The 26591-nt window shown below is 38.6% G+C and overlaps 1 protein-coding gene across 1 annotated transcript; it reads left to right on the forward strand.

Annotated features, from left to right (window-relative positions):
• The first annotated feature begins 4718 nt into the window (after positions 1-4718).
• Positions 4719-26591, forward strand: LOC150078208 (trypsin-1-like). Its single transcript, XM_090384492.1, has 6 exons — positions 4719-4773; positions 12279-12483; positions 16800-16890; positions 17664-17847; positions 22620-22765; positions 26430-26591. Exons 1-6 carry the CDS (start codon positions 4719-4721, stop codon positions 26589-26591), a joined length of 843 nt encoding a protein of 280 aa, XP_090240618.1.

Below are 26591 nucleotides of genomic sequence, written 5' to 3' on the forward strand. Positions count from 1 at the left end.
GAGTACAGAAGAGAAACTAAAAGTTTTTTTTATAATTTGTAAGCATGTATACAAAATACAAAGTCAATAAATTTTAATCTACATGTTCAGCACATTGTATCTTTGGTTCACAGTCGCACAGTATACAATTTATTTTATTTTTACGAGATAATTTCAAAACGACCATTCGGTAGAAAGAAAACATGGGTAATTGTTGTGTTGTGACTCTGTGGAAGTGGCGAAACTACCATATCGCCCAGTCTACCACTGCGGGGGGGGGAATGAAGGTTCAGGGAGCCTGGGCGATTAATTTGAATTGACTATTAAAGAGCACAGGAGGTCCATTCGTGAATCTCGATGGGGGCACAGAACCTGTAATTATATTGCTATTATTTCAGAACCTGAAAAAAAATAATGTCACAATCGAAAGACAGCATTTTTTAACGGTGGCTCGCAACATCTGAGATATCTGGCACGTTGCGATTAATGATAATAATTTTCACGTCCAAAGGATGTGATTGTTATCACGATAGAACTTGTCGTTTATGCATCTAAGAACTACAGATATTTGAGTCAGGATGCCGAGGCAGCATGGAACCTATCTAATTAAATTATGTTTACTGAAGTTCATCTTCAACATACAAAACGATGGTGATAATAATAAAATAAAATAATAATGAAAAGAGAGCCATTATAAATAAAAAGAGTTGTCAGAATAGATCAAAGGTGCTGGAGATTGAATGATCACACTACTTAAAAGGATGTGGCGGCACTCATCGGCAAAAGAATTTGCAGATGTTCTGCCAGCGGCAGCGTTTGGCATCTTCTTTTTCTTCCCCCCATCACAACCAGTAGTTGTTTTATGAATAGGAAAAACGTCCGATGGATGTAGAAAAGCAACCATCTTTAATTGTTGTTGTCGTTGGGTGGAGGTTTATTGGTGCAAAAGCTACTGTGGCAATATCCATCTTTAATTACCGCAAACACAATTTAATTACTGCGAATGTCATGTAAGTTTATTCCTTTACTATTACGTAAGTAAATTAGCTATCTTTTCTTTCCTTCTTCTGCGTCCTTTGAAACATGCGCATACCAAAAACCAATGAGATGGGAGGTGACGACAGACCACCACAGTGCACGTGAAAAACTAGTTTATTGCTGGAATCCATGAATAACCTTGAAATTATTATTTCTCATAAACTTTCCTTCTACGTTCGAAACATAAATGCCTGTATTCAAATCCCATCCCCAGGAAAAACTTCTAGGAACGTTTTTCACCATTGACCAAGTTAGTCCGTCTTCGACGTTTTTTTCCTCACGGTAACTGGGATTTAATACGACATACTAAGGCCTCTTGGCTGTTGTTTCCTCGGCAAATGCTCTTGTGAAATGCAAAGATAAACAGACGCATAACAGTGGAGAGAAATTTTACAGTCGGTTGAAGGTCATTCGTTAGCTGAGCTCGCTCTCTCATCTGCGCTGTAGCACAGTGGTATCGTCGCCGTCCTCCCCACATCGGCTGGAAAAGGCCCAGGTTCGAATCCCGTTGATGACGCGAGGAACTTTATGTGCTGTTTTCACTCCGTGGCTGAGTTAGTTGGTCTCAGGCGTAGATAGCAAGGTTTTTCCCACAAAAACGGGTTTTTTTTTCGTCCAGCAAAACAGGCAAATCGACCAGAGAACACATTCAATTTACAGACATAATATGTATAATATGTAAGAAATTACGGGTGGCCTTAATATAATAATTTGAATTTTGCCCTCTCTCTCATTCCGCATACCCTCGTCCACAATTCGTAGTATCGACTGCTTACGAAAACAGTGCGTTTCTTAAACCAACAGTCTATTGATGAGAGAGGTGAAGTGTGAATGCGTCATGGAATAATTAGTAAATGACCTTGACCTACCTATAGAAATTCTGTCTGCTATAGAATAAACTAGTCATGTCCAGATTTTTATTTTTTATATTTTATCTGGTGCATACGTGTAGTACAGTGGGTATTACAGATGAAATAAAAAAAACTAAATATTACAGTAATTCAGTTTTACACAGTACACTGGGCTTTCAACTATCAGTTATGCGATTGCTGTCAGGTATCTCTTTCGTGTTAGAGCCACCCGAGAACCAACACATCTGCCCACATGTATTATGTACATAAAGTGAACTCTCTGGTCGATTTGCTTGCTTAATAAATTGTGTTCTCTGGTCGATTTGCTTGTTTTGCTGGACAAAAGGCTAGAGTTTCCGGGGGTAAGGAACCTTGCTGTCCACGCCTGAGACCGACTAACTCGGCTACGGAGTGAATAAAGTCCAGAAAAGTTCCTCGCGTCATTGACGGAATTCGAAAGTGAGCCTTTTCCATCCGATGTGGAGAGGACGGCAATTATGCCCACTGTGTTACTCGCGCAGACATTTGCTTTGAGGTACGGAACAAAACGTTTTGATTGTATGTATTTGACACATAGAAGATTGCAATATCGAGGCAAGACATAAGTTGAAGCTAGACAAAATACGCTAATGGACAACAGTTAGGTTGTAATTCAATCTGCCCACTAACTCTATTTAAATCAAATTGAATTGTGCCCATAAAGTGACTCATGCAAATATAAATTTGCCAAACCAACTAAATGGGACATTCCAATCGCAGAGACGAGTCTGTTCCAACGTGTCGTGAACATAGACTAATATAGTAACGCATCAATTTATGATGTTGGTTGCTGTAGCCTTGATCTTAGGGAGCGGTCCCGAAAGGAATATAGAAAAATTATTCTCAAGGTCAATAAAGAAACGTATTGGGGTTCAAGATCGTGATGATACGCTACTGTTAAATTGCGTTGATGCCATTGTATTATTTTTAATATATCAGAGAAGACAGGCGTGAAATTTGTCCAAGATAGGCTTTTCTTTGATGTTATCTTGTTTTGAAATAGAGAGCAGTGTTTATATTTGTCCTCTTAATCCTTTTTATTTCTTTTACTCTTTACACTCTGAAATATCTCTGTTGCCGTTTACACATTAAAGTGTATTTTTTTTTCTGATTGCTACCCGCGTAGAAAATCTGCCCTTTGCACTGAATATTAATATTAGCAAATGATGCAAGAAATCAAGCTTATAAAGCATCAGCTAAAAAAAAAACTACGCACTTCACCCATCCAGAAACAAGATCGACCTTAGTCAGTTGTGAAAGATGACCTCCATCAGGCCTGCAGTCCGACTGATGCTGAAAGGATTCAGTATCTGAAGAAAATATTTCTTTACAAAATTCACCACGGATAGGTAGTAAGGAATTTTTTGTCTCTGTCCTTCCATTATCTGAAGTTAAATGTTCTTCACTGCACTGCTCGGGAAGACTGTCAGGTCTGCATCCAGACTGATGCATGATTAAGATGTCTTCAGGGAAAAGATCCCCACAAAACTCAAAAGAAAAGCTTTTTGTAGTGCTTTTACCATTTTGGGAATCCAATATATATAAATTAAACATTTTTCTCTTTAATGTTGAAAATAATTGATTCCGTCCAAGTATAAATTTCAAATAAGAAAGGTCTGGTAATCCACAATGTGGTAAGAGGCTTTCATCATATATTTCTTCTTATCATGTTTGGGAAGAATTGCATACACAAGAACATTTTGTCCCTTCTCGTGACTTTTTTCCCGAGTGACCTTGTATTTCTTCGCCAAGTCATCAGTTCATTTACGTTAGTGCTTGCTTAGACTAAAGAAATGCTAATTTTAGGAAAACAAAATATAAATCATAATTATTATCCACCTAAATAAGACTGATAGCAGTCCAATAATTATAAATATCAAACGATTTTATTATTATTATCCATATAGTGCAAGGAAGCCTGAGGCTTTTGCTACACCAGCCAAAAAAGATTTCTGAGTTACCCTGAGAGAGAGAGAGAGAGAGAGAGAGAGAGAGAGAGAGAGAGAGAGAGAGAGAGAGAGAGAGAGAGAGAGAGAGAGAAAAGTAAAAGGGAATCACCAAGAAAGAGAAGAATGATGATATCCAGCTCAGGACCCTGGGTATGCCAAGTCCATACTCACCAGATGTGAGCCCCTTATTCCATATTCTTAGAAATGAGTGTTTACCGTTTTGAATTTAAGAGAACTTTTGGTCACTGACCCTTGACTATAGTGATCAGGTTCCTTTACTGTAGTATTTCCAAAATGAAATATAGTAGAAATTACGTTCTTCAAAAGTTATGGATCCTATGCAATAGAAAACGCTAAATTTCTTTAATATACCCATTCAACTCCAATGGTGTCCTCTGCAAAATTTGAGAAACATTGCTTTACTTGTATTGTTTAGTTTATAAAGTTTAGTACGATTTCAGACCTGACTTTCAAACAGATAAGTTCTTGAACATCTTGTTTCTTTATAATGAGTAGTCCTTTCCGTGAACTTCCTTGTTCTTTTCTACGAATTACTGATAAAAGGTTATTGACCTCACAAGCTCATAAATAATATTTTGCCACGAGTTTCCACAGTGCATCTTATCGTAGGTTTTAAAAAAGCATTAAATTCTTTATAATGGTTTTCGACGTCTGCCGGAAGAGAAATGAATCCTTTGATACTGGAATGAACTCAAGGAGTTAAATTCTTTTTTTATCATTCTTAAAATTTGCTTAACTCGATAAAAATAATCCCCTTTCCTTATCTGTTATATTTCTTACGCTCGTGATGCATTGCTATAAAATAACCGGTACCTGACAGTAACGAAAAATTAGAATAAACATGATTGTCTTGCTGAGCGTGTTACTTACTTTCAGCAGCTACTGTTGGGGACAGGGTAAGTATATAGTTTCGTGATGATGATAAGATACTTTTTTTTCTTTTTTTTTTTTATGTGAACTCCAAACACGAGAGGTATTAGAACCTATAGTACTTAGTACCGTGCTTGGGTTGGAGGTTGAGAAGACGAAAGAAGATATTTGTTGACATTGGACTTGAACTTCTGTACATTGTAATTTTCAGGAAATACGTATGAAGGAAGGTTGTTCCAGAAAACGGCAGTTGAATGAATAAATGAGGAAGATGAAAAGTTGGTTCTGTGGGTTTGAAGTTGGACAGTAAATGGATGTTGGCTGGTGGCGGCACGTGTTAGGACTGTTTTGAAAGAGAGAGCGGGAATTATAGAAGCCAATTCAGAAGAACAGTGCCTATGGAAGTATCTGTAGAAACATGCGGCAGAAACAGTACGTCTATGAGAAAGCGAGTGGAGAGACTCTGTTAGAGATGAATCATTAATTAACCTAACTGCCCTCTTCTAAATGGAATCAAGAAGCCTGAGAGAGGTTTTGGGGGCACCACCCCAGATGTGGGAACAATATTCCATGGCAGGGCGGATATGCGATTTATACAGAGTGAGCAGCTGTTTGGAAGAAAAGTAACCCCGAGAGAGAAAACCAAGTTTTTTAGATGCAGAGGAAGCAATATTTGTAATGTGCTTGTGCCAAGAGAGATTAGAAGTCAGGGTAATCCCCAAAAGAGATATATCCTTTTGCCTAGAAATCGGAGTGTCACTAAAGATAAGCATAGGAGCAGAAGAATCCTTTTTGCGAGATATAAGACAAGACTGAGTTTTAGAAGGGTTGAAATCAACTAAGTTGTCCTTGCCCCACTGGAGAATTACCTGAAGATCGGAATTTAAGGAATTGGTAGCAGATATTCGAGAAGTTGAAGCTGATTGAGCAGGACAAGGTTTCTCAAAATGGAAAGTGGAATGCAATGTGCTATCATCGGCAAAACTATGGATAGGATTTCCAGTCAATGGAAGAAGGTCATTAATATAAAAAAGGAAAAGAGTGGGGGAAAGAACTGAACCTTGGGGGACACCAGCATTAGTGGAGAAGTTAGAAGACAGAGAGCCATCTACCATCACCCTCAGTGAGCGATCAGAGAAAAAACTGGATAACCATTACTAAAAATAGTTGGCAAACCATAAGATGGAAGCTTGTTTAGAAGACTTTTATGCCAAACACGATCAAAAGCCTTTGAGATGTCAAGAGCAACTACTTGTGTTTCACCGAACCTTTCCATTGAATTAGTCCATAAATGGGTAACATAAGCCAGAATATCAGCAGTGGATCGACACTGACGGAAACCATACTGGCGATCGTTGATCAGACGGAAGGTTTCTAGGTAGTTTAAGAGTTGGCGGTTAATTGATTTCTCCATTACTTTAGAAAGAGTTGAAGTAATTGCAATGGGACGATAATTGGATGGGAGGGATTTGTCACCCTTTTTAGGAACTGGCTGGATATGAGCAAATTTCCAAGCAGAAAGAAAAACACCTTTGGAATAAGAAAGTGAAAAAGGCGGCAAAGAATAGGAGTAAGTTCAGGAGCACAGGTTTTGAGAACAAGTGGAGAAATACCATCAGGACCTGAAGCTTTCTTAGCATCAAGATTCATCAAAATCCTTCTGATATCCTTTTGACGGAAGACCACAGGAGGCATTGAATGGAGCGTGTTGGGAATAGTGGGAGGTGTTTTACCAAGATCATTAATACATGAACTGGAAGGAAAATGGGATGCTAGCAGGTCAGTTTTATCCTTGGCTGAAGTGACAACAGAACCATCTGGTTTGGACAGAGGGAGCAGAGATGGGCAAAAGTTGCGGCCAATAGCTTTGGCAAGAGACCAGAATGCTCGGCTACCATTAGGGCAAGAAGCAAGTTTTCTACTCTTAGCCTGTTCAAACTCTAGTTTGTACTGATTAATAACTGCTTTACAATTGTTGCGAGCTTTAATGTAGGCAAAAAATGAAACTGAAGAATTAGAAACAAGCTAATTACGATATGCAACATTCTTCTCTTGAACAGCCTTAGCACATTTATTGGAAAACCAAGGTTTAGATAAAGGACGAGATTTTAAAGTGGAGTGTGGGATAAAGGATTCCATTCCTGCAAGAATAATTTCACTGACACGATCTGAGCAAACGTTGACATAAGAAGTTTAGAAACAGTAATCCGACCAAGGGAAGGAAGAAACGAAGTCTCGCAGGTCATCCCATTTTGCATTCTTGTAATGCCAAACAATACGAGGTTGGAAATAGCCATGTGATAAAGGTTCCATTGGAGAAAAGACAATCACCAAGTTGTGATCTGAAGTGCCTAAAGGACCTGTCACTTCGACCGTGTACTTAGAAGGGTTGTTTGTGAGAAAAAGATCAAGCGTATTGGCTGTATGAATAGGATTGTCCGGTATTCTTGTAGGTAAATGAATAATCTGTGCTAGGTCATTAGTAATTGCAAAAGCCTCAGCATCTCGACCTGCTGGGTCGGTGTGACTAGAAAACGGAAGCCAGATGGAGTTATAAACATTAAAATCACCAAGGAAAATTACCTCACTGTTAGGAAAGTTGGACTGGAGAAAGTCAAGTTGCAAAGAGAGGAAGTCAAAGAGCTCCAAGTGATTAGTGGAGTTGGAAGAACGGTAGAGACAACAGATGAATTTGATACAATGAGGTAGAGAGATTTTGAGCCACAGAAGATCAAAGAGAGGAGATTCCAAATTGCCAAGTCTCTGACAGGGAATATCGGAACGGACATATGCACAAGTACCACCTTTGAGGCGAAAGGAATCATACAGCGAATAATTTGGGCATCTGAGATGAGCAGTAGTTGAATCAACCGATAACTGAGATTCTGTCAGAAAAAGTACATGGGGTTTGGCAGACTGCAAGTGGAAATGGACATCGTTGAGATTAGAACTGAGACCACGTTTATTTGTGAAATGAATTAGGAAGTGTTTGGGAGGTTTAGATCTTTTCGCACATAAACTTGCTCTATTAGTTTGACAATTCATGGTGTATTCAATAGTACGAAAAAGTGAGTGGGACATGCTGTATGAAGAAATGAAATTTTTGGATATGGCATACACATGGTAAGAATATACCCAGATCTTTGACATAACGTGGCCTCGACAATGCTCCCCTCATACACACTACTCGGACTCCCTCCAGTCACTATCTGGCAGAGTAGAGGTAGCAAGATTATACACTAGCTGATCCGGAAGCCTCCTAGAGAGTTACCAATAGGTTCGGTCCGGTGTACTAACTAGCGGCGGCCTGTGAACACCGTTTTAGAGCTGTACCCTCGAAATGTAAGGAATATTGGATCTCCCCACGACGTTCATCATAACCTCAAAAGTCATCAATCATACTGCATGATGGAAGAGATAGGGAAGGGATGACCGGAACTTAGCTCTAAGATTATGACGATGTTACCAACAGTAAATTCTAAGTGGGAAGCATTCAAGGAATTAATCGTGGATGCTACTAAAAGTTTCATACCTATTAAGAAATATTGTTCAAGGTTTAGGCCTAAATGGTTGTCAAATGAACTAATGAGACTCGTAACAGAGAAGAAAAATGCATAGGATGCATATAAATTATCAAGCGACTCAGAAGCCTATGGCCGATATAAGTTAATCTGTAATCAGGTCACAAAGGAAGTTCGGCAGGCGAAGGCAGATTACGAGAAATCCTTGGCAAAAGATGCTAAGAAAAACAGCAAGGATTTCTTTACTTATATAAACTCTAAAAGGAGGGGGATGAATCTGATTGGTCCACTTGACATCGATGGTTCGACTGTTGATGATCCTGCTCAGATAGCAAACAAACTGAATGAGTGTTTTGCATCTACATTCACACGTGAGGAATTATTAAGGTTTGAAAATGGCAGAAGGTTATCAAATTGTAGCAAGATACTTAATGATTTTGTAATAACTGAGAGCAAAGTTGAAGAGAAACTGTTGAAGTTAAACGTAAGAAAAGCACCTGGGGTGGATGGGATCTATCCAGTTATATTAAAGGAGGCGGCAAAGCAACTAAGCAAACCCTTAGCCATAATTATGAGAGCATCCTTGGACTCAGGGGAGGTTCCCACGGACTGGAGATGTGCAAATGTATCCCCAATTCACAAAGGGGGATCGAAGGGTGACACGAGTAATTACAGACCAGTTAGTTTAACTTCTGTTCCGGGTAAAATAATGGAGTCACTGGTTTAAAGATGCATTGCAGGATCATCTAGACAAGACTGCAGCAATAATTCAAACACAGCATGGGTTTGTTAAGGGAAAGTCTTGTCTGACAAATTTGATTGGTTATTATGATGTGGTCACAAAGGAACTGGATGCAAAAAATAATTTTGATATCATATACTTGGATTTCAGGAAAGCTTTTGACACTGTTGCGCATGGAAGACTATTGTACAAATTGGAGCAGAATGGTATTAAGGGTAAGTTGCTACAATGGATAAAAGGATGGTTAAGTGCGAGAAGACAGAGGGTGGTAATCAATGGGTGCTGCTCTTCTTGGACTAATGTTATTAGTGGAGTCCCACAGGGTTCGGTGTTGGGTCCACTGTTGTTTTGTATATTTATCAATGATATTGATGAAGGTATATCAGGCTTAGTGTCGAAGTTTGCAGATGATACAAAGGTTGGCAGGGTTGTTAATGACAGTAATGGCAGTGTGCTACTGCAACAGGATCTAGATAATTTGGGCAGATGGGCTAAGAAGTGGCAACTGAAGTTTAACCTTGACAAATGCAAAGTACTGCATATGGGTAGAAGTAACCCCAGAGAAACGTACCAACTGTGTGGTACTACACTTAAGGTGGTAGAAAATGAAAAAGACCTGGGAGTAATTGTGCAGTCAGATATGAAGTTTTCTGAACAATGCAGACAGACTGCCAAGGCAGGTCATGGGGTTTTGTCAATGATATATAGAAATTTTGCTAGCAGGGAAAAGGAGGTGATTATCCCTCTGTATAAGGCAATGGTCAGGCCACGCCTTGAGTACTGCGTACAGGTCTGGAGGCCTCATTTTAGAAAGGATGTAGATTTACTTGAGCGTGTACAGAGAAGGGCAACAAGATTGGTGAGGGGAATGAAGGGATCCTCTTATCAAGAGAGGCTTAAGTTCTGCAAATTGCAGTGGCTGGAGACTAGGCACCTGCGCGGTGATCTGATTGAGGTGTATAAGGCCTTGAATGGGTTCAGCACGCTGAATTCTGATGGGATCCTTCCACTTGTTCAGATTACGAACCTAAGGGGGCATAAATTCAAATTAAGAAAGGACAGATGTAGAATAGATGTGCGGAAATTTGCCTTTAGCCAGCGGGTGGTTAATTGCTGGAACAAACTTCCATCTGTCATTGTGGAAGTTGATAGGTTGAATAAATTTAAGGAGGAACTGGACAGGCATTTGGAGGGAATGGTGTGATTTTTTTTTTTTTTTTTTGGCTGATGCTGCATAAGCTCATACATTTGCTTTCTTGCATCACATTCCACTACTACTGCTACTACTAAACATGGGTTCCACCACTTCAAGCCTCCAATAAGCAAAGTGGTGATATTTCACCGGTTGATGAGAGTCATCTACCACCTAGTACTGCCTAGTAACATAGAGGGGCGGCGTTCCTCCATGTGGTGTGTGCGCCACACCTCGACCCCTGCTTACGTTGGTTCACACCTGGGTGGTCACCCACCATGTACTTGTGCATGGAGGTTATACCCAGGATTACTAACAGTCCCACCGTCGTGAAGGTGCAAGCAGAGGATTTGGCTGTCACAGACCGTCCGGACTTCGCCGAAATTGGGGGTCCACTTGACTTGAGTGTCACCCGAATATCAGTTCCATCAGCGTTTTAGACTCCCAGGTAGCAAGTACAGCTTGTCTGGCATATCTGAGAGAATATCTGTGGCAACCTCAAGGACCCGTTTCTACTATAGTCAGTTTGCTGACTATAGTAGAAACGATACAACGATTCAGGTCGGGAAAATGGAGGACTCAAATTTCTTTCATCCAATTATCGACATAGTATAGACCAAGAACACTTTTAAGCGCAGTTGTTGATATTTCCGATACAGCCAAGACTGTCCTATCATCCACTTATACAACGATGTACTGTACAAGTATGTATGCCTTGCGTTGCAGCCTGAAAAATGCTTCTAGAGATCAACCGTTAAACATGAGAAAAGGTTTTGCAAGCATATGAAATATTCGGATGAATGCAAAGGACATTTTAGATGATGACATTTGAGATGATACCGATGGTTTCAAAGTTTAAAATAAATAATATCATTAATCGGCATGATGAATGATAAGGCAGTCCGTCGACATCGTCCTCTGTGACAGTATAGTGGTTTCACCACTTGTTTGGAGAGAGGGCTGCTTTCAACTCTTTGATGATTGGAAGAATTCTTGAAGGCCTTTTCAGTTGAATGTGTAGTTAGCCGATCTCAGGCGAAGGGAATAAGATTCTCCTCGTGAATTATTGCGGGTGTTTCAGCCTGCACAACATTCAAATCGGCTCGTGAACACACGCTCTTGTACAGACATAATACACAATGGCAAAATGTGGTCTAAATCGCTGATGTGTCTAAAAACCCCAACAACGATTGCACATGTACAAAGTTTGGTTCCTTGTTAACCCTCGTTTGACAATGTATTTGCAAATAAAGCATCTCATCTTAAGGCTCTTGCTGATCCATCGTCATGGATGATTTCTGTGTATATATATATATATATATATATATACACGGACAGTATTAAAGAAACCTTACTTTCTTATGACAAAAAGCAGCACCACATGAGTACGTGTTTCGATCACCGTTCTTGTGCCACAACCAAAGTTTAGAATTTTCTTTCCAACATTATAACTTATTAATGTTGAATTTACGCCTTGGTTTCCGCATGGTCAGGAAATCAGCAACAATCAACCCAATAGAACAGTTCCACTTCACCTTGTCCTAAAAGGGCACATCCGTTGCCATGAAATGTCACGGTGAAGTTGGAAATCGTACGAAATGTTCGCCGAATGCAAAGGACATTTGAGATGATGCATGAAGCTGTAAAACAATGAGATGAGTTCCCTCTAATGGATGATAATGCTCTTTCCCATGCAAGCGGGAATTGGTAAATAAAATTATTTACTAGTTCTCCCTAGGGGTTTTACCTCATATACGGGAGACCTCCAAGAGGTCTCTCGTATATGAAGAAACTCCCCCACACACGTTTCTTTAGATTTGAATCTTACCGAGTAAGTGTATGAGATGCTCGAGAGAGAGAGCTACAACTGTAATTCTTTCATTCTATTATCGACACAGTATAGATCAAGAACACATTTATGCCCTGTTGTTAATATTTTTGATATATGAATCTTAAAAACATCCTCATTAATGAATTTTTTTTATTCCAACAGAAAATTGTGGAGGAAAAATTAATTTCAATTTTCAGTGAATTAGTGCACCTTAGCTACAGTTTGCTTTTCCCTATTCTTTTCAGATTCCGAATATCCAGTGCGTTGTGGAAGAGGACCAAATCCTCCGAAAGAAATTTGGAGAATTGTCGGTGGAGAAAATGCCCAGCCACTAGAATTCCCCTGGCAGATTTCGCTTCAGATGAGGTCATGGTTGGGTTACAGACATATTTGTGGTGGCAGCTTACTAAATGAAAACTGGATAGTCACTGCAGCTCACTGCGTGGATATGTAAGTAGCTGATTAATTCTCTATCCACTGTATCACGACCATGAGCACATGTGTGCCGGAAGGGAAAGGCAAGAGAAACACTTGTCCAACATTGGATTTTAGACACTACTTTCTCCATTATTTCATACTCTTTTCTAAACAGACACCATCTTTCATAACACAATGTCCTAATTTACTCCAAAACCGGTGTTCATAACGAATAACTATCTTGTATCAAGATGGAGCCATTCAAATTATAAGCGCTACTCCGTATTTAGTACTGTTGTGTCTATGGACTCAGACAAACCAAGATCACACGAAAAGTAGTCTTGGTCTCACAAAAGCGAAGCCCACTGTCCATTTTAAGGAATTCTACAGCATTGTGATGGAGAGGCGGTTTATTTCAATCACTCATCTTAAACCAGGATCGAAATAGGTGAGACTTTAAACCTCTTACTTGTTCCAGCAATGTCGTGGTAAAACTTTCAAGCCGATTTCCATGTAGCTTCATTGTTTTTCTGCCTTTTTACTAGAGTACTACCTTTGTACCAAATGTACTAGTAAATACAGTTACTGTAAGGTCTGTATCGAAGGGCTGACAGAACGCAGCCAAAGGGGAAAACCCCAATGGGTCGACTGCACAGGGGGGGCCAAGAAGACCAGTGGGTCGACTTCACAAAAACACGGATAAGGCCAATGCGTGCGCACGTGTGTCTTTTGTGTTTACAGTCCAATCGAAACTAAATTTTAAGGTATGAGGTTATTTTGACAGTTGAAGTACCATTTGTTGAGTAGTCCTGTGTCTATTCTCCGATCAAAATAAAATTTTTGGTACATGTGAGAGGTTAGTAAAAGTACCAACACGGGATTTTATTTTTCTCTATTCGCCAGCGCCGATTGAAAGGTTAGGGACAATGTTTACGGACTGATCCAAACCAAATTTAGGAACAGTAGCGTGTTGTAACGTTTCGAACAGAGAAAGCAGTAATTATGACCCCAGTAGTTCCAAAAATGGTGGCATCTGGTCTGACGAATTTCTAATTTTACTTTTTAAAGATGTCTTTACCTTTTTTTTTTTTTTTTTTTGTTTTTGTTGAATTCTGCTTGGAATATACCAATGTGTGAAATTTTACTAATAGATGACAATATTTATTAAGTGAATTTTTTTATAAAAAATATAAAATTTAAAAGCGTCACTTTGTTACTCCTGTTATTTGCTGCAAAACAAAACTTTTATTAATTCTTCCGAAAAAAATAGAGATAAAATACAAAAAAGAAAATATTAATCACTTCCATTTTCAAGTTTATAAAATTTAATCTTCCAAGCAGGTGTCAAAAAAATTACATGAGCAGGTGCGTCGTGTTTTTGCGGATAAAACTCCAGAAATATTTGAAAATGGAAAGCTTTCCTTTCTTAGATTGAGAGAGGATCCCTTTTAGATCCAGGGGCCCTTTTCATTTCGAGCCTCGAGTGCATTGCATCATCCCTCCTTAGTGACTAACCCTGGTCATTGTATCCATATTTAATCTGAATACTGATTCTGTCGAAAATAAAATATATGGGCAGCAAAATAATTTCCTCTTCTTCAAGCATCCAGTCATTTCATGTTTTTGACATATTCTTATAAAGTCGTGTGATTTTCTTTTAGTTTGTTTTTAATTCTTTGAAATCAAATGGAGGTCTTCCACTTTTTAATAATTTCACGCTTATCGGAAAGCTGTCGCTGTTGAATGGCTTTTATATGACTTTCTAATACATGCAGCTGCACGATTGAAGGTTGGTAATTATGATTCATGATTCTGATCGAAACATTACTGTCATGTATCATTCATTTGTTCGATTCTGTGAGAACAGAATACATGTATCTACAAGAAATGGATGAGTCGGAATAATACTTCCCTTCCATAGACAGATGATTCTATTCAATACAAGAATCTGCCTATTGAAGGGAAGGGAAGGATTGACGGACAAATGCCTGTATTCAATACAGTATTTTGAGAAGCTCCGATTCTGAAGCTAAAGAGGAGAAGAAGAAACCCAATGCAGTCTCTATAAATGGGCACAAATCAAACTTGTCAGCTCCCACAGGGACCTTAGTTTGGTTTGGGATTCGAAACTGTCTTTTCTGGAGCACTTCAAGGAAGCAAGAAACAATTTTTTCGCAGCCCTTTGGTCTACTAGACAGGAACTAGTTGGTCACGGCAATAACAAGCTAATAACTAGATTTGTCCAAACTTGTGTTGTACCGGTGGCTCTCTACGCAATAGAAATCTGGTCCTCTGCCTCTCCAACCTACCTACAGCAGTTCTTGAGTTTTGAATATTGGCTTCTATGATCCCTCAATGGGACTGTATACTACATTCGCTGCATGGAATGATCCTTTGGAAACAAATGATCACTCGCAATGTACTGTAATTATCCTCTCCAAGCTTATTTCGGGTAGACTAGGTGCTCCCAACATCTATAGTCTCATCGTCCTGCCCAAGGATAACAGAAGAATAACTAACCACCAAACATCTGTGATCCGAGGCCTACAGATCAAAATATTTTGCTGATACTTACGCAATCTTTCAATTTTGGTCCTTTCAATTCTTCGCTCTCCGTGGGCTTCTGTGTTTCTGGATGACCTGAGCTCCTTCTCCTGTTCCGGACAGCCTTCTACAATTTGCCGGCAACCCACGGCACCCTTCTTGGAGAGATGCTGAATGTATTTAGATCATTTATCTTGAACATATTCTGTCTTAGCCTGCTGTAATTAATTTGACTGGATTTCTGTACCTTTTATATTACTCAATGTATATATTGTTTTAATCTGTTATGGTTATGTTTACCCTCCTAGCAAATGTTTGCTGTCTAGAATTGGATGAAACTTTTCCTTTACCCGAATAAATAATAATAATAAAATAAGTGCATGTTTTCATAAGGAATTTTAAATTCGAATTCAGTAAAGATTTAATTTAATTATATTTAAATTAAATTATAAATACATCAAAAATCGCTTAATGCATTATTTATATACTGTTTTGTAAGTATTAAATACGATAATAAGAATAAAAATAAAGAAATTATCTACAATATTTATAATCCCGAGGAGCCACATATGGTCAAAGAAGTTTAACCGAACGCTCAAAAATAATAATTGTACTCTCAACAAGAATGGTAAATTCATAATCATTATAAAGAGTACAATATAAATTTATATAAATATATAAATAAAGATCAAATTGGACAATCCTGTCCAATTTGATCTTTATTTATGTATTAAGGCAGAGAAGGAATCCAGATTTCCAACTGTCGGGGACAATAAAATGAATAATATCATAATGGAACTTTCGTGCAGTGGGGCGGAGGCAAATTGAATACAGTATTATTCATTTTCTTGGCTCAGAATTTTCTTTTTACATTATCCAAGTGTTTTCAAGTCTAGACACAGTCAGAGTGGAACCATCCAACTTACGCTCGAGTGATCAAGTGAGAATCATATTCAACTACCTTAGGACCAGCAGGAGTTTGTAACGTTTCTCTTTGAATGTGTGCTGCGGTCCCTGCAAAGTGTTGTTCTCAGGCATAATCTGTTCAGCGCTGATTGTAGTTCGCTTCTAATTACACTGCAGAAAATGACAAGGGAGACCTAAGGAAATGAATAGTTCAACTTCAATTGAATAGTCCAGGTTGGCAGAAGAGGTGGGGGTTCTCTCTCTCGTTGCTGCAAGACAACTAAATAAGTGCTCAAGATTTCCATCACGTAGTTCTTTTCAAACACTGGTCTGTTACCAGAATGTTGTCGTTGGTGTTAAAGGAAAACATTTTTGCTAAATACTTGTACATGTTAGATTTGAAGTGTGTTAATATATATCTATCGGATCCATAATTTTCTAAAAATTACAATTTACAGAAATTCAACTAGTGTTAAGATTTTATTTTCGTTTTCTTCAACCCATCTATTCTTAACCCATCCATTACACCAGTAAAATATTGGTTTAAAGAATCTTTCATGTTTTTAATCACAAATAAAAGAATTGTAAATGTACTAATTCGCGTACTAGTTGAAGTTCATTGTTATTTATTCCATCATAATTAAAATGAATAAACTTTCTGGTTATACTTCGGAAGTTAACAAGATAGAGAATACAAGAACATTATATGGTACATCATAAATCTACTTATGAAGTACTGTATACATGAAACCCTAACCATAAGTCTACCCATATCGTAGACTGTTACAATGTGCTTTCAGTACTCAATGACTAGTTAATTCCGCTAGACTATGTTTGCTAATTATATATTAATGTAAATGTGAAACTAGTATTACCGTTTTACTGATATTTTCCAGCAGGGGTGGTTCTCCATCATCATATCGAATTGTATTAGGCGAGCATGACAGAAATAAGGCTGAAGGAAATGAGGTGTACGTTCACGTACGCAAGGTACTCACATTAAGTATTTTTTTAATAATTAAGATAATCATATTTTATTTAAAATAATCTTTTGTGTTGCAGTTAGGTGAATTGATATGTTTTATTGCAAAATAAAAATAAATAACTGATAAACCAGACGTGGCCAAACTGTATCTGGGCCATAACAGTTTATTTTCTCAAGCTACATGCGGCTCTTAGAGAAATATGTACAGTACTGAAAAAAAAAATCGTGCTTCGAATTAATACCATTTGGAATCTTAAGAAATTCTGGTACTGTTTCGAATTTCTCTTCTTTTATTCATTCAGAAACTTATAGCTGTGTCTTGCCTTGGGAAAAACCAAAAATTCCCTTACCTTAATCAAGAGCCGTTTCGCTATTAGGAAAGGCAAAGCTTCGTCCCCAAAATATCTGTTACCCCATTTTTTAAACAGGGTTTCCGAACAAAGGGACATAAGTGTTAAGGGGATAGAAGTAGGGGAAGGTACCTCCTGCTCTGGCAGACGGGCTGTCAAATCAAGTCAGAGTTTATTAAAGAGCGTGTTAAAAAAAATTTAAAACGAAGCTGTTATCTTTCGCAATTTGAAAAGTGGCTTTCATACGTTTGAAAAAGTTTATCTATCTATCTATTTAGCGTGGCTCTCTTTTGGTGGATTTTCATGAAATTTTATATTAAGATTACTTATTCATTTGCTAAATGAAATTCAATATTTATTATTATTTTTTTTTTTTCAGTCCTGTAATGAGTGCGTTTATATTTATTAGTTGTTATTTCGTATTTCAGATCGTCAAACATCCTGATTGGGATAGAAGAAGCTTGACTGGAGACATAGCTCTGCTCAAATTGGAGTCTACTCTAGATTTTAGCAAAACCCATAATAAGTTTCAGCAAGTATGCCAAAGTGATGGTAGTAAAAATGTTGAGGGAATGTTATGTTTGGCATCTGGATGGGGAGCAACTAGATTTCGTAAGTGCATCTAGCATTGCAACTAATTCTTCTTAATTTTTTTTTAAATGAAAGCTCAATTGTATAGTAAGATCTAACCAACTAAATCACAATGACTTGCGTTATTAAAATTATTTATTAATATGAGCAGACTAAACAGAACAATATTTCAGATCCATTTCAAGGGTTTAGCCTGAACTAAAGCATCAAAACTTAACCAAATCTGATTTAAGGGAAAAACCTAGTGATGTCACCATACTGGATTGAGGTTAGTCCTATCTGAACTGAGATAATGCTTCGCTAATTTTGTTCCCAACATAACTTTCCTAGGATGTGTGTCAATGGTGTTTTCGCCACGTAACGATCCTTCTTTAACGCTTCTGACTAAATATAGAGGTCAGAAGGCAGGGGCTTCCAAACCTGAATTATTCTCTTCAGGTTCGGACATGCATTCCATATTCAGATTTGTATATGTAAATTTATCTTGGAGCGACTTCACAGACACCGGTTCATCTCAGGGCATTAATACTGTTACAGTTGAGATCCGAACAAAGGGACATAAGTGTTAAGGGGATAGAAGTAGGGGAAGGTACCTCCTGCTCTGGCAGACGGGCTGCCTTGATCAAGTCAGAGTTTTGTCAATGATATATAGGAATTTTGCTAGCAGAGACAAAGAGGTGATTAGCCCCTTGAATAAGGCAATGGTAAGGCACACCTTCAGTACTGCGTAAAGGACTGGAAGCCTCGTTTTAGGAAGGATATACAGTTGCTAGAACAAGTACAGAGAAGGGCAACAAGATTGGTGAGAAGAACAAAGGGGGGGGGGTGCTCTTACCAAGAGAGTCCTAAGTTCAGCAAGTTTCAGCATCTGGAGACTAGGCACCAGCGAGGTGATCTGTTTGAGGTGTATAAAGCCTTGAATGGTTTGAGCAGGCTAAGTGCTGATGGGATACTTTGCTTGCTCAGATTAAGAACCTGAGGGGGCATAGATTCAAATTGAGGAAAGACAGTTGTAGAATGGATGTGTGGAAGTTTGCTTTTAGCCAGCGGGTAGTTGATTGCTAGAACAGACTTCTATCTGTTGTTGTGGAAGTTGATAGCGTAAATAAATTTGAGGCTGAATTAGACAAACATTTGGAGCGACCGGATGGGTGAAATGGGAAGGGTTTTTTTGGCAGATGCTATATAAGCTTGCTTTCTTGCATCATATGCCTCAACTAATGCTAATATGCTAACCTTGATTATTGTCAGGTACAGGGCTATAAACACCTCGTGGCGGAGAAAAAGAGGTGGTAGTGGATTTTTTTTTTTTTTTTTTTTTTTTCCCTTTCAGGTGGGAATTTTTAAAAAAAATTTTCGGAGCTGTTTGTTCAAAGTAATTAATGTCCCAATTGTTTTAGTTGTGGCTGTCAGTGATGATTGTTTTCGTATTTATTCACATCATTTTTATTCAAATTCTTGTAAATTTAAATCAGTGAGTAAGAATTTTATTTTAACCTTTTTCAAACAGATAAAGCTAAGTATTTTAATTCCATCTTCATGTTTAGGCAATTTTAAGTCTTGTTCCAATTATATTTTAAATTAATTACTATTAATTTTAAAGAGATGTCTGTTTTTCATCTTAAGTTTTTTATTTCGTACCTTTTTTAAGTTCTTTGGGAATAAACGTTCACCGGTGATTTTTTTTTTTTTTTTCATCTATATTCAAATTGTCTTTGATTAAATTCCGAGTCCATTTTTAACACGCATCTTTATTTAAAGAATATATATATTTTTAATAACAGTATTTCTGTAATTAAAACTTCTGTGTCTATTTTTACTTAAATTTCATGTTACATATGGTGATTTTTTAATTTAAATTTTATTCACGAAATTGCAAACTAAAGAGGGGGCCCTAGATACATGGGATACACGTTTTTCTGAAAACTTGTGTACACAAACACAGGTGACGTTACACAGCGTTTTGATTATAGCCTGGTAGAGTAATCTAGGCTATGGTTTTCATGCAAGCAGGCACAAGTAACGTTTCACACAACTGTTCTTCTTACTAGAGTTTTTTTTTTTTTAAATAGGAAGTATGCATATATACACTCAGTGATCACTGAATTATGACCACCCCATCCGTAACTGACTATGCCGCATAGCTCGCACCATAAAAAGCCGAACGGCTTCGTACGCTACAGCAGTGGTAATTTGCATCTGGTCGTGCAAGTAAAAGTGATAAAGTAGCAGTAATGGGACATAATAAAGATATCATGGAGTTTCAAAAGGGCATGATTGGAGAGCTCGTGCGTCGGCTGCTTCCATATCAGAAACTGTACGTCTTGTCGGTTGCACATCGCCCACTGCGATTAAGGTGTACAAAGTAGGGTGTCGAATAGGTCAAACTACCTCCCACCGAGAGAACTGTAAAGGATTACGCAAGGTGGATGTTCGTGGTGAGAGAAAGGTGCAACGCGTTGTACGGGCTCAACGGCAGGCCACTGTGCACACCGCAACAAAATGGGGAATGTAAGAACAATATCCCAAATGATGCACCGCACATTCAAGACATATGGGATTCCACAATAGACCACCCAAGAGACACTCTCCTCGCCGCTGATCATCGTCGATGGCGAATGTTGTGGTGTTAACAGCACGCTGGTTGGACACTGGAGGACACTGACGGACGCTTTCGTGTATGGCGCAACACGAGCCCATGGACCCATCGTGCATGGTGCTCACTATCTAGGCAGATGGCTGTGGTTGCATAACATGGGGCATGTTTTGCTGGCAAGAACTAAGTTCCTTGGTGCTTATGGACCAACATTTCACTGGAGAGGTCTGTATTGTATGTAGGTGTTTCCTGTTTATGGTGGCCTATCTCCACCTAATGTCCCTGTGATGGAATACAAAATCTCTGTAAACGGGCCTGACGTAGTATTAGTGTGTGTATGTGTTAGTGCGTGTACTGTAGTATGTGTTGTTTATATCAGGCCACTTGGCCACCAGGGAGCAGCTAACACCATGATAGCTGATTCCTGATGTCCAGCCTCGGCACGTGAAGCCGGACCTGTACCAGTAGTCTGTGCTGTCATTGGAGAGGTCTTCCGGCAGCTCGTAGGAGACCACATGCACCCTACCATGGTGTATTTTTTCCTGGACAGAAACGGGATGTTCCAAGACGATGATGCGCCTTGTCATCGATCCCGCATAGTGCATGAGTAGTTCGAGGAACACTGAAAACATCACCCATCTTGATTGGCCCTCCAAATTCACCTGACATCGATCTAATTGAACACCTGATGAATATTTTGGAACTGGAAGCAAGACGTATAGACACGCAGCCGTTATCTCTTCCGACACTATGGAAGGCCTTTCAGGATGTCTTCAGACGTCTAGGGTTCGCCTAGACGTCTACAGACACCTAGGCGAACAGCGGTTGTTATCCGTGCGCATGGTGGGCCCATGCGCGCAGCATCCCAATGACGCTCCACAGGGTTCATGTCTGGTGAACGGGGGGCAATTCCATGGTGGTAAAATCTGCGGAATGCTCTTCGAACCACATTCTAGGTTCGGCTTTGAGGGAGGTGCATTGTCCTTCTGGATGAGTCCATTGCCTTGTGGGTGCACGATGACCATGAAGGGATGCAGATGGTCTGAAAAGATGGACACGTAACCTGGACCGTTCAGAGATGCGTCTAGACGTACCAGAGGACTCAACGTGTGCCAGTTGAACACGCCCCATACCATTACCGATCATCCACCTGCCTGAACAGTTCCTTGTTTACATGACAGATGCATAGCTTCGTGCGGTTTCTGCCAGATATGCACCCTTCCGCTCGAAATAACTGGAAACGGAACTCATCGGACCAGGATACCTGTCTCCAATCATCCAAGGTGCAGTGCCGATGTTCCTTCTCCCAGTTGAGGCGTAGAGTCTTGTGTCGTCGTGTTTGCAATGGGGCTCTGGTGGTCGGCGGCTCCCATAACCTATTGCGGCTAATGATAGCCTGATGGTCTTGGTGGAGACATTTCTGGCACCTCCCTCTTTGAAGTTGGCGGTGATTTGTGCCACTGGTGCTCTCCAGTTGGCTGAAACAATGCGAGACAGACGTCGACGGCCACGTTCATCCACTACCTTTCTTCGCCCACAGCGCTGTCCACGATGAGATGTTATTCCGGAAACGGCGTATTCCCGATACACTCTTGATACTTTCGAACTGGGATAGTGCAATTTCTGTACCACCTCCGTGATAGAGTGACCCATGCGTCGGCACCCACTATCATCCCTCTTTCAAAGTCGGTTAACTCACGACGTTTATCCATACTGACATCAAATTACCATCTACGTGAGTGCAGTGTACCTATATACCTGCCAAACGGTGGGTTTGTCCACTAGCGAGAGGGAGTGACAGCGTCGCATTTTCCAAGAACCATGTGTCCCATGAATTCTGACCTTTCAGTGTAAACATTTAATACATGTATATTTCTCTCAGTGATATCACCGATGTACTGTGTGTACACCATTGTGGCCTTCTAGCCAGCTCGATATATACAGTAAGCTGTAGGAAACAGGTACTACATCTCATTAAGTTTACCTTTACCTTCTGCTTTACATTAATACTAAATTTAATTTCAAGAATAAATTAGTCCATTGAATATGGACTAATTTTGGAAAATAGTTCTTTCTCCTTAACAAAATGCGGACTATATAAAACGTATAATGGACGGTTGCAAGTATGTAAGTTATATTTACTAAAAATCAGTAACTCAGTGTGGCAGAACTTTATTTGATTTCTTTCTTTCTTCAGAGGGACCCGCAGCTAGAATTCTCCAGAAAGTTGCTCTTCCAATATTGGAACATGGCACTTGTATCAAAGCCTACCAAGATATTCACAATGTTACTGATGGAATGATTTGTGCTGGTTATGACGAAGGAGGAAAGAGCGTTTGTCAGGTATGTTGAATTGCAGAATGATTTATATCTTTACAAATAAAAAGACATGGTATTTCTGTTGTAGCGTATTCCAAAAATCTGTACCCATAGGGAAGATACAATATATCTTCCCTTATGGAAGGGCAACAGAATGTAAAAAAAAATACAGTTTACTCTTAATTCCTTTTTCATTCGAAGAGGAGTCCACTCAATAGAAAAAAATGCATGAATTCTTGCATGAATGGTTCTTATGATGGAAACACTCTTCTAAGAGTGTGCATTTCAAATCTTTTTACTTTACTTCTTTGCTGTTTTCTAGTCTCAGACCAATAGAATATCAAAATTTAGGCACTTATTTTAAAAGTATTGTCTTCTATTTTCAAAATCTAATTTTTTCCCAATTTCTGTTAGTTTATAGCCGTTTTAAACATTTAAATTGGTATAACTAGATTTTAAATTTATCTTTTGTTTTGTCTCCTTATTTATTCTTTGACTTCATTCCGCATGATTCTTATTCGTTCTTTTCTTTTCTTCTCTTTGCATGTACACAAAGAATCTGGTTATTTTTGTCTTTTGGAATATTCACCCTGATTGTTAAATGAGTAGTCCTCCCCTGGAAAACAGGGGCGGACTACTTTTTTTTTTTGTTTAACTTTTTCCAACGGATACCAAGGTGTAAGCAAATGGCACTTTTTTTTTAAGCCGATACTAAATAATCCTAGCTTACTTGGAACTTATTTGCATTTTTAAAAGTAGGCTATCTGAGGATTTACTTACAAGTACAGGACAACGTTGGGAAAAAGTCGCGAGTTAGGAATGAATTTGAAAATGTCTGCAATTCTGCCAGGCGACGATAGGAGGGAGTACATGTTGAGAGCCTTGTCAATCAAGTAGGTCCTGGAGAGACTGTGCAAAGCTCACGGAGTAGAATTTTTCTCAGCCTGGTCTGTGCTTGTTAATAGGAGAGATTGCTTCTACAGGGACGGAATACACTTAAATAGAAAGGGTGCAAGAATATTTGCTGATGCTGTCGAGACAATGTTAATGTGGTTGATAAGCTGCTACCTTGGGAAGATACAAGACTACTACATTGCTCGACAAAATTAACAGAACAAAATGTTTTTCATGAATATTTTATTGTGAACAGTGTTACCAAAGTCGAATAGTTGCTATAATAGGCATCCTGACATGCAAATTCCGAATATCCAATAGAAATCGATCTACCACTTTAAAGAGCCGCACATTTTGCAAATTATTCATGCTAAAAACCTCAGGTTGGGACCACATCACTTCATTCCCTTTTGTTGACTTACTCAGTGGGATAGCCACTTTTGCAGTACTCAGGGTCACGGCACGTCATCGTCGTTTAGATGGTTCGGTTGCGATTAATATCGGCTCGACTGCGGTTATTTTCTCCTTTGCCACGGTAAAATTCTATTATTTTGTCTCAGGTTCGTCCCCATATATTCATGTTTCATTTATTCCTAAAAAGGAATTGCGAGGGTTTCTGCAGTGTTTTCTGACACAGATTTATCCGAGGTTACTTTTACTCGTCAGTCATTGGATGAGGCACGAAAATGGCACCCTTCTGTCGTATGTGAACTTTAGCGTCAAAATCTCTTTAGTCAAATTATAAATAGTGATAATAACGTCTATTTCCAAGAATAAGTTCTTGAATTAGTACTAGGTTTCCAGCCGTTTTTGTTTCATCATTGACCCCCGAATGTACAATTCATCAAGAAGTCATTACATTTGTAAACTGAGAAAATCTCTCAAATGCTTGAGTTTCTAATTGTTTCAACTACAAAAGCAATTTTTTAAGGTATCATTGATTTCCACAGCAATTTTGCCTGTTGTAACATATTTCATGTACGTATGTTTTTTTTAAAGTCAGTCAGTCGTTTTCCTGTTTCTAAATTCTGCAGCTTACAAAATTTGAGTCATTTCCTTTAAGAATATCTCTTTGTATCCACAAGTAAGGTTATTATCCTCCTTTGTACCATTACAAGCAAACATATCTTTTTCTGAAATGAAACTTCCAAACCTTTATTACTGAAGATTTGGTCTGACTATCTCTACTGGCAAAATTCCTATACTCCATGAGCTGGCCTTGTGCCCTTACTATGTCGTTGTAATACAGTTCTTTGTATTGGATTGTATTACAACTCCAAGGTCCATAGGTCTTTTATGTTCAATGCACTCTCTGGAAACACTGTAGATATAATCATCTTCCTTACACACCGGGTGAAAAAGGTACGAGTTCGAATCGCGACGTGAGGAATTTTTTTGGGCTTTTTTTTTTCATTATGGCTGAGTTAGGTGATTACAGGCGGAGGTTGTATTTTTTTTCCCCTGGAAATTCGTGTTTTTTTGTCAGGTAATCATAAAACGGACCAAAGAACACACGCAATTACAGACAGTCTGGTTTCATAGTCTTAGATGCGTTGGCAATTAACCTAAGGCATCATTTTCAACGGTGTTGAATGTGCTACCATAAGTTGATAATTAATTTAATTTAATCTGTTTTCCAAATTTAGAATCTTGCATTTACTAGAATGAAAACTAAATTGTTATTTTTACAACAGTCGTATAATTTGTCTGTCTTTGCTGTAACAACATACCTTTGTTCTCATTGTTATTGCAGTGAAAACATCTATAGTGGCACCTAACAATGGAATGTAACGAAAAAGCGAGACGAAAAAAGAAATTGTTGACGAATACTTGTATTGTTGCAATAATACTATTCAACAAATGGTTATAAGAAAATGGCTAATTAGGCCATTCGCTTACCTCTTCCAAGCCAAGGATGTTTTCACATAAAATAAAACATCTTTCGTGACAACAAGGCACACAAGCGGCTTTTTTTTTTTTTTTTTATTTTCTTTAATTTCTCTTTAATGTCATCAGATTATTTTGACTTGAAACTCTTAATACCATCATCGGTATTTATAATGAAATTAGAAATAACAAGGACAGCAGCCCAGAACCCTGAAGGTCCCACTCATAACACTGGTCCATTCAGAGCACTGCCCATTTATAACCGCTTAGTCTTCTACCAGTTAACATTCCTTTACCTACTTCCCCTACCGCACTTCGCAAAAGCTTCATGTGGAACCGAGCCAGAAGACTTTCTAAGACAAGTAAATTATACTGGCATATATCCAATCTTCTGGAAGAACTTCACCTAAAGTTCTAAGGAGAGTCTAAGGATTAAACAAGTTTACTTTTAAAGTATATTCTTTTCTGTAAAAAGTGCTGTTTATTTGTAGTGAATACCAAGGTAACTCGCGATAACGCACATGGCAGGATTCAGGGTTTTTTTTTTTTTTTTTTTCAATATTAGAAGATCCCTCTTTCCTTTCTCTTGTATTGTATTATAATTGAGATCTATATGATAAAAGAAAGGGTACTGAAATAGTGGGTTTTATGTTAGCAATATTTCAACGAACATGATAGATTGAACACATGCATTTCTCTTTACCAGAAAGAAAGAAATTCACTCTTATGCTACATAAAATAAATACACATTTATTGCATAATTACTTTTTTGAAACATTTGTGCGAATTCTGTATAATTAGGTGTAATTATTCTGAGTAATTTTTTTTTTGACATTTAAATGCACGTTTGATTTTATATAAAAAAATTATCCTTGTTATACGATAAAACCCTGTTGTTTTCTTAAAGGGTGATTCTGGTGGTCCTCTGCAGTGTCAAATAGGCGACAAATGGCAACTCTTTGGTATAACATCATGGGGAGTTGGATGCGCTCTGCCTGGTTATCCTGGTGTATATACTCGGTTCTCTGTATACAGAGACTGGGTTCAAAGTGTTATAACTGCTCAGTGA

This window comes from Mastigoproctus giganteus, chromosome 11 (genome assembly GCF_048544385.1).
Source record: "Mastigoproctus giganteus isolate SK-2022 chromosome 11, ASM4854438v1, whole genome shotgun sequence".
Classification (NCBI taxonomy): Eukaryota; Metazoa; Arthropoda; class Arachnida; order Uropygi; family Thelyphonidae; genus Mastigoproctus; species Mastigoproctus giganteus.

Coding starts and splice junctions, on each gene's coding strand:
- LOC150078208 (XM_090384492.1), top strand. CDS start 4,719: ATGATTGTCTTGCTGAGCGTGTTACTTACTTTCAGCAGCTACTGTTGG. Junction 4,774..12,278: donor CAGCTACTGTTGGGGACAGG/GTAAGTATATAG, acceptor TATTCTTTTCAG/ATTCCGAATATCCAGTGCGT. Junction 16,891..17,663: donor TGTACGTTCACGTACGCAAG/GTACTCACATTA, acceptor TTCGTATTTCAG/ATCGTCAAACATCCTGATTG.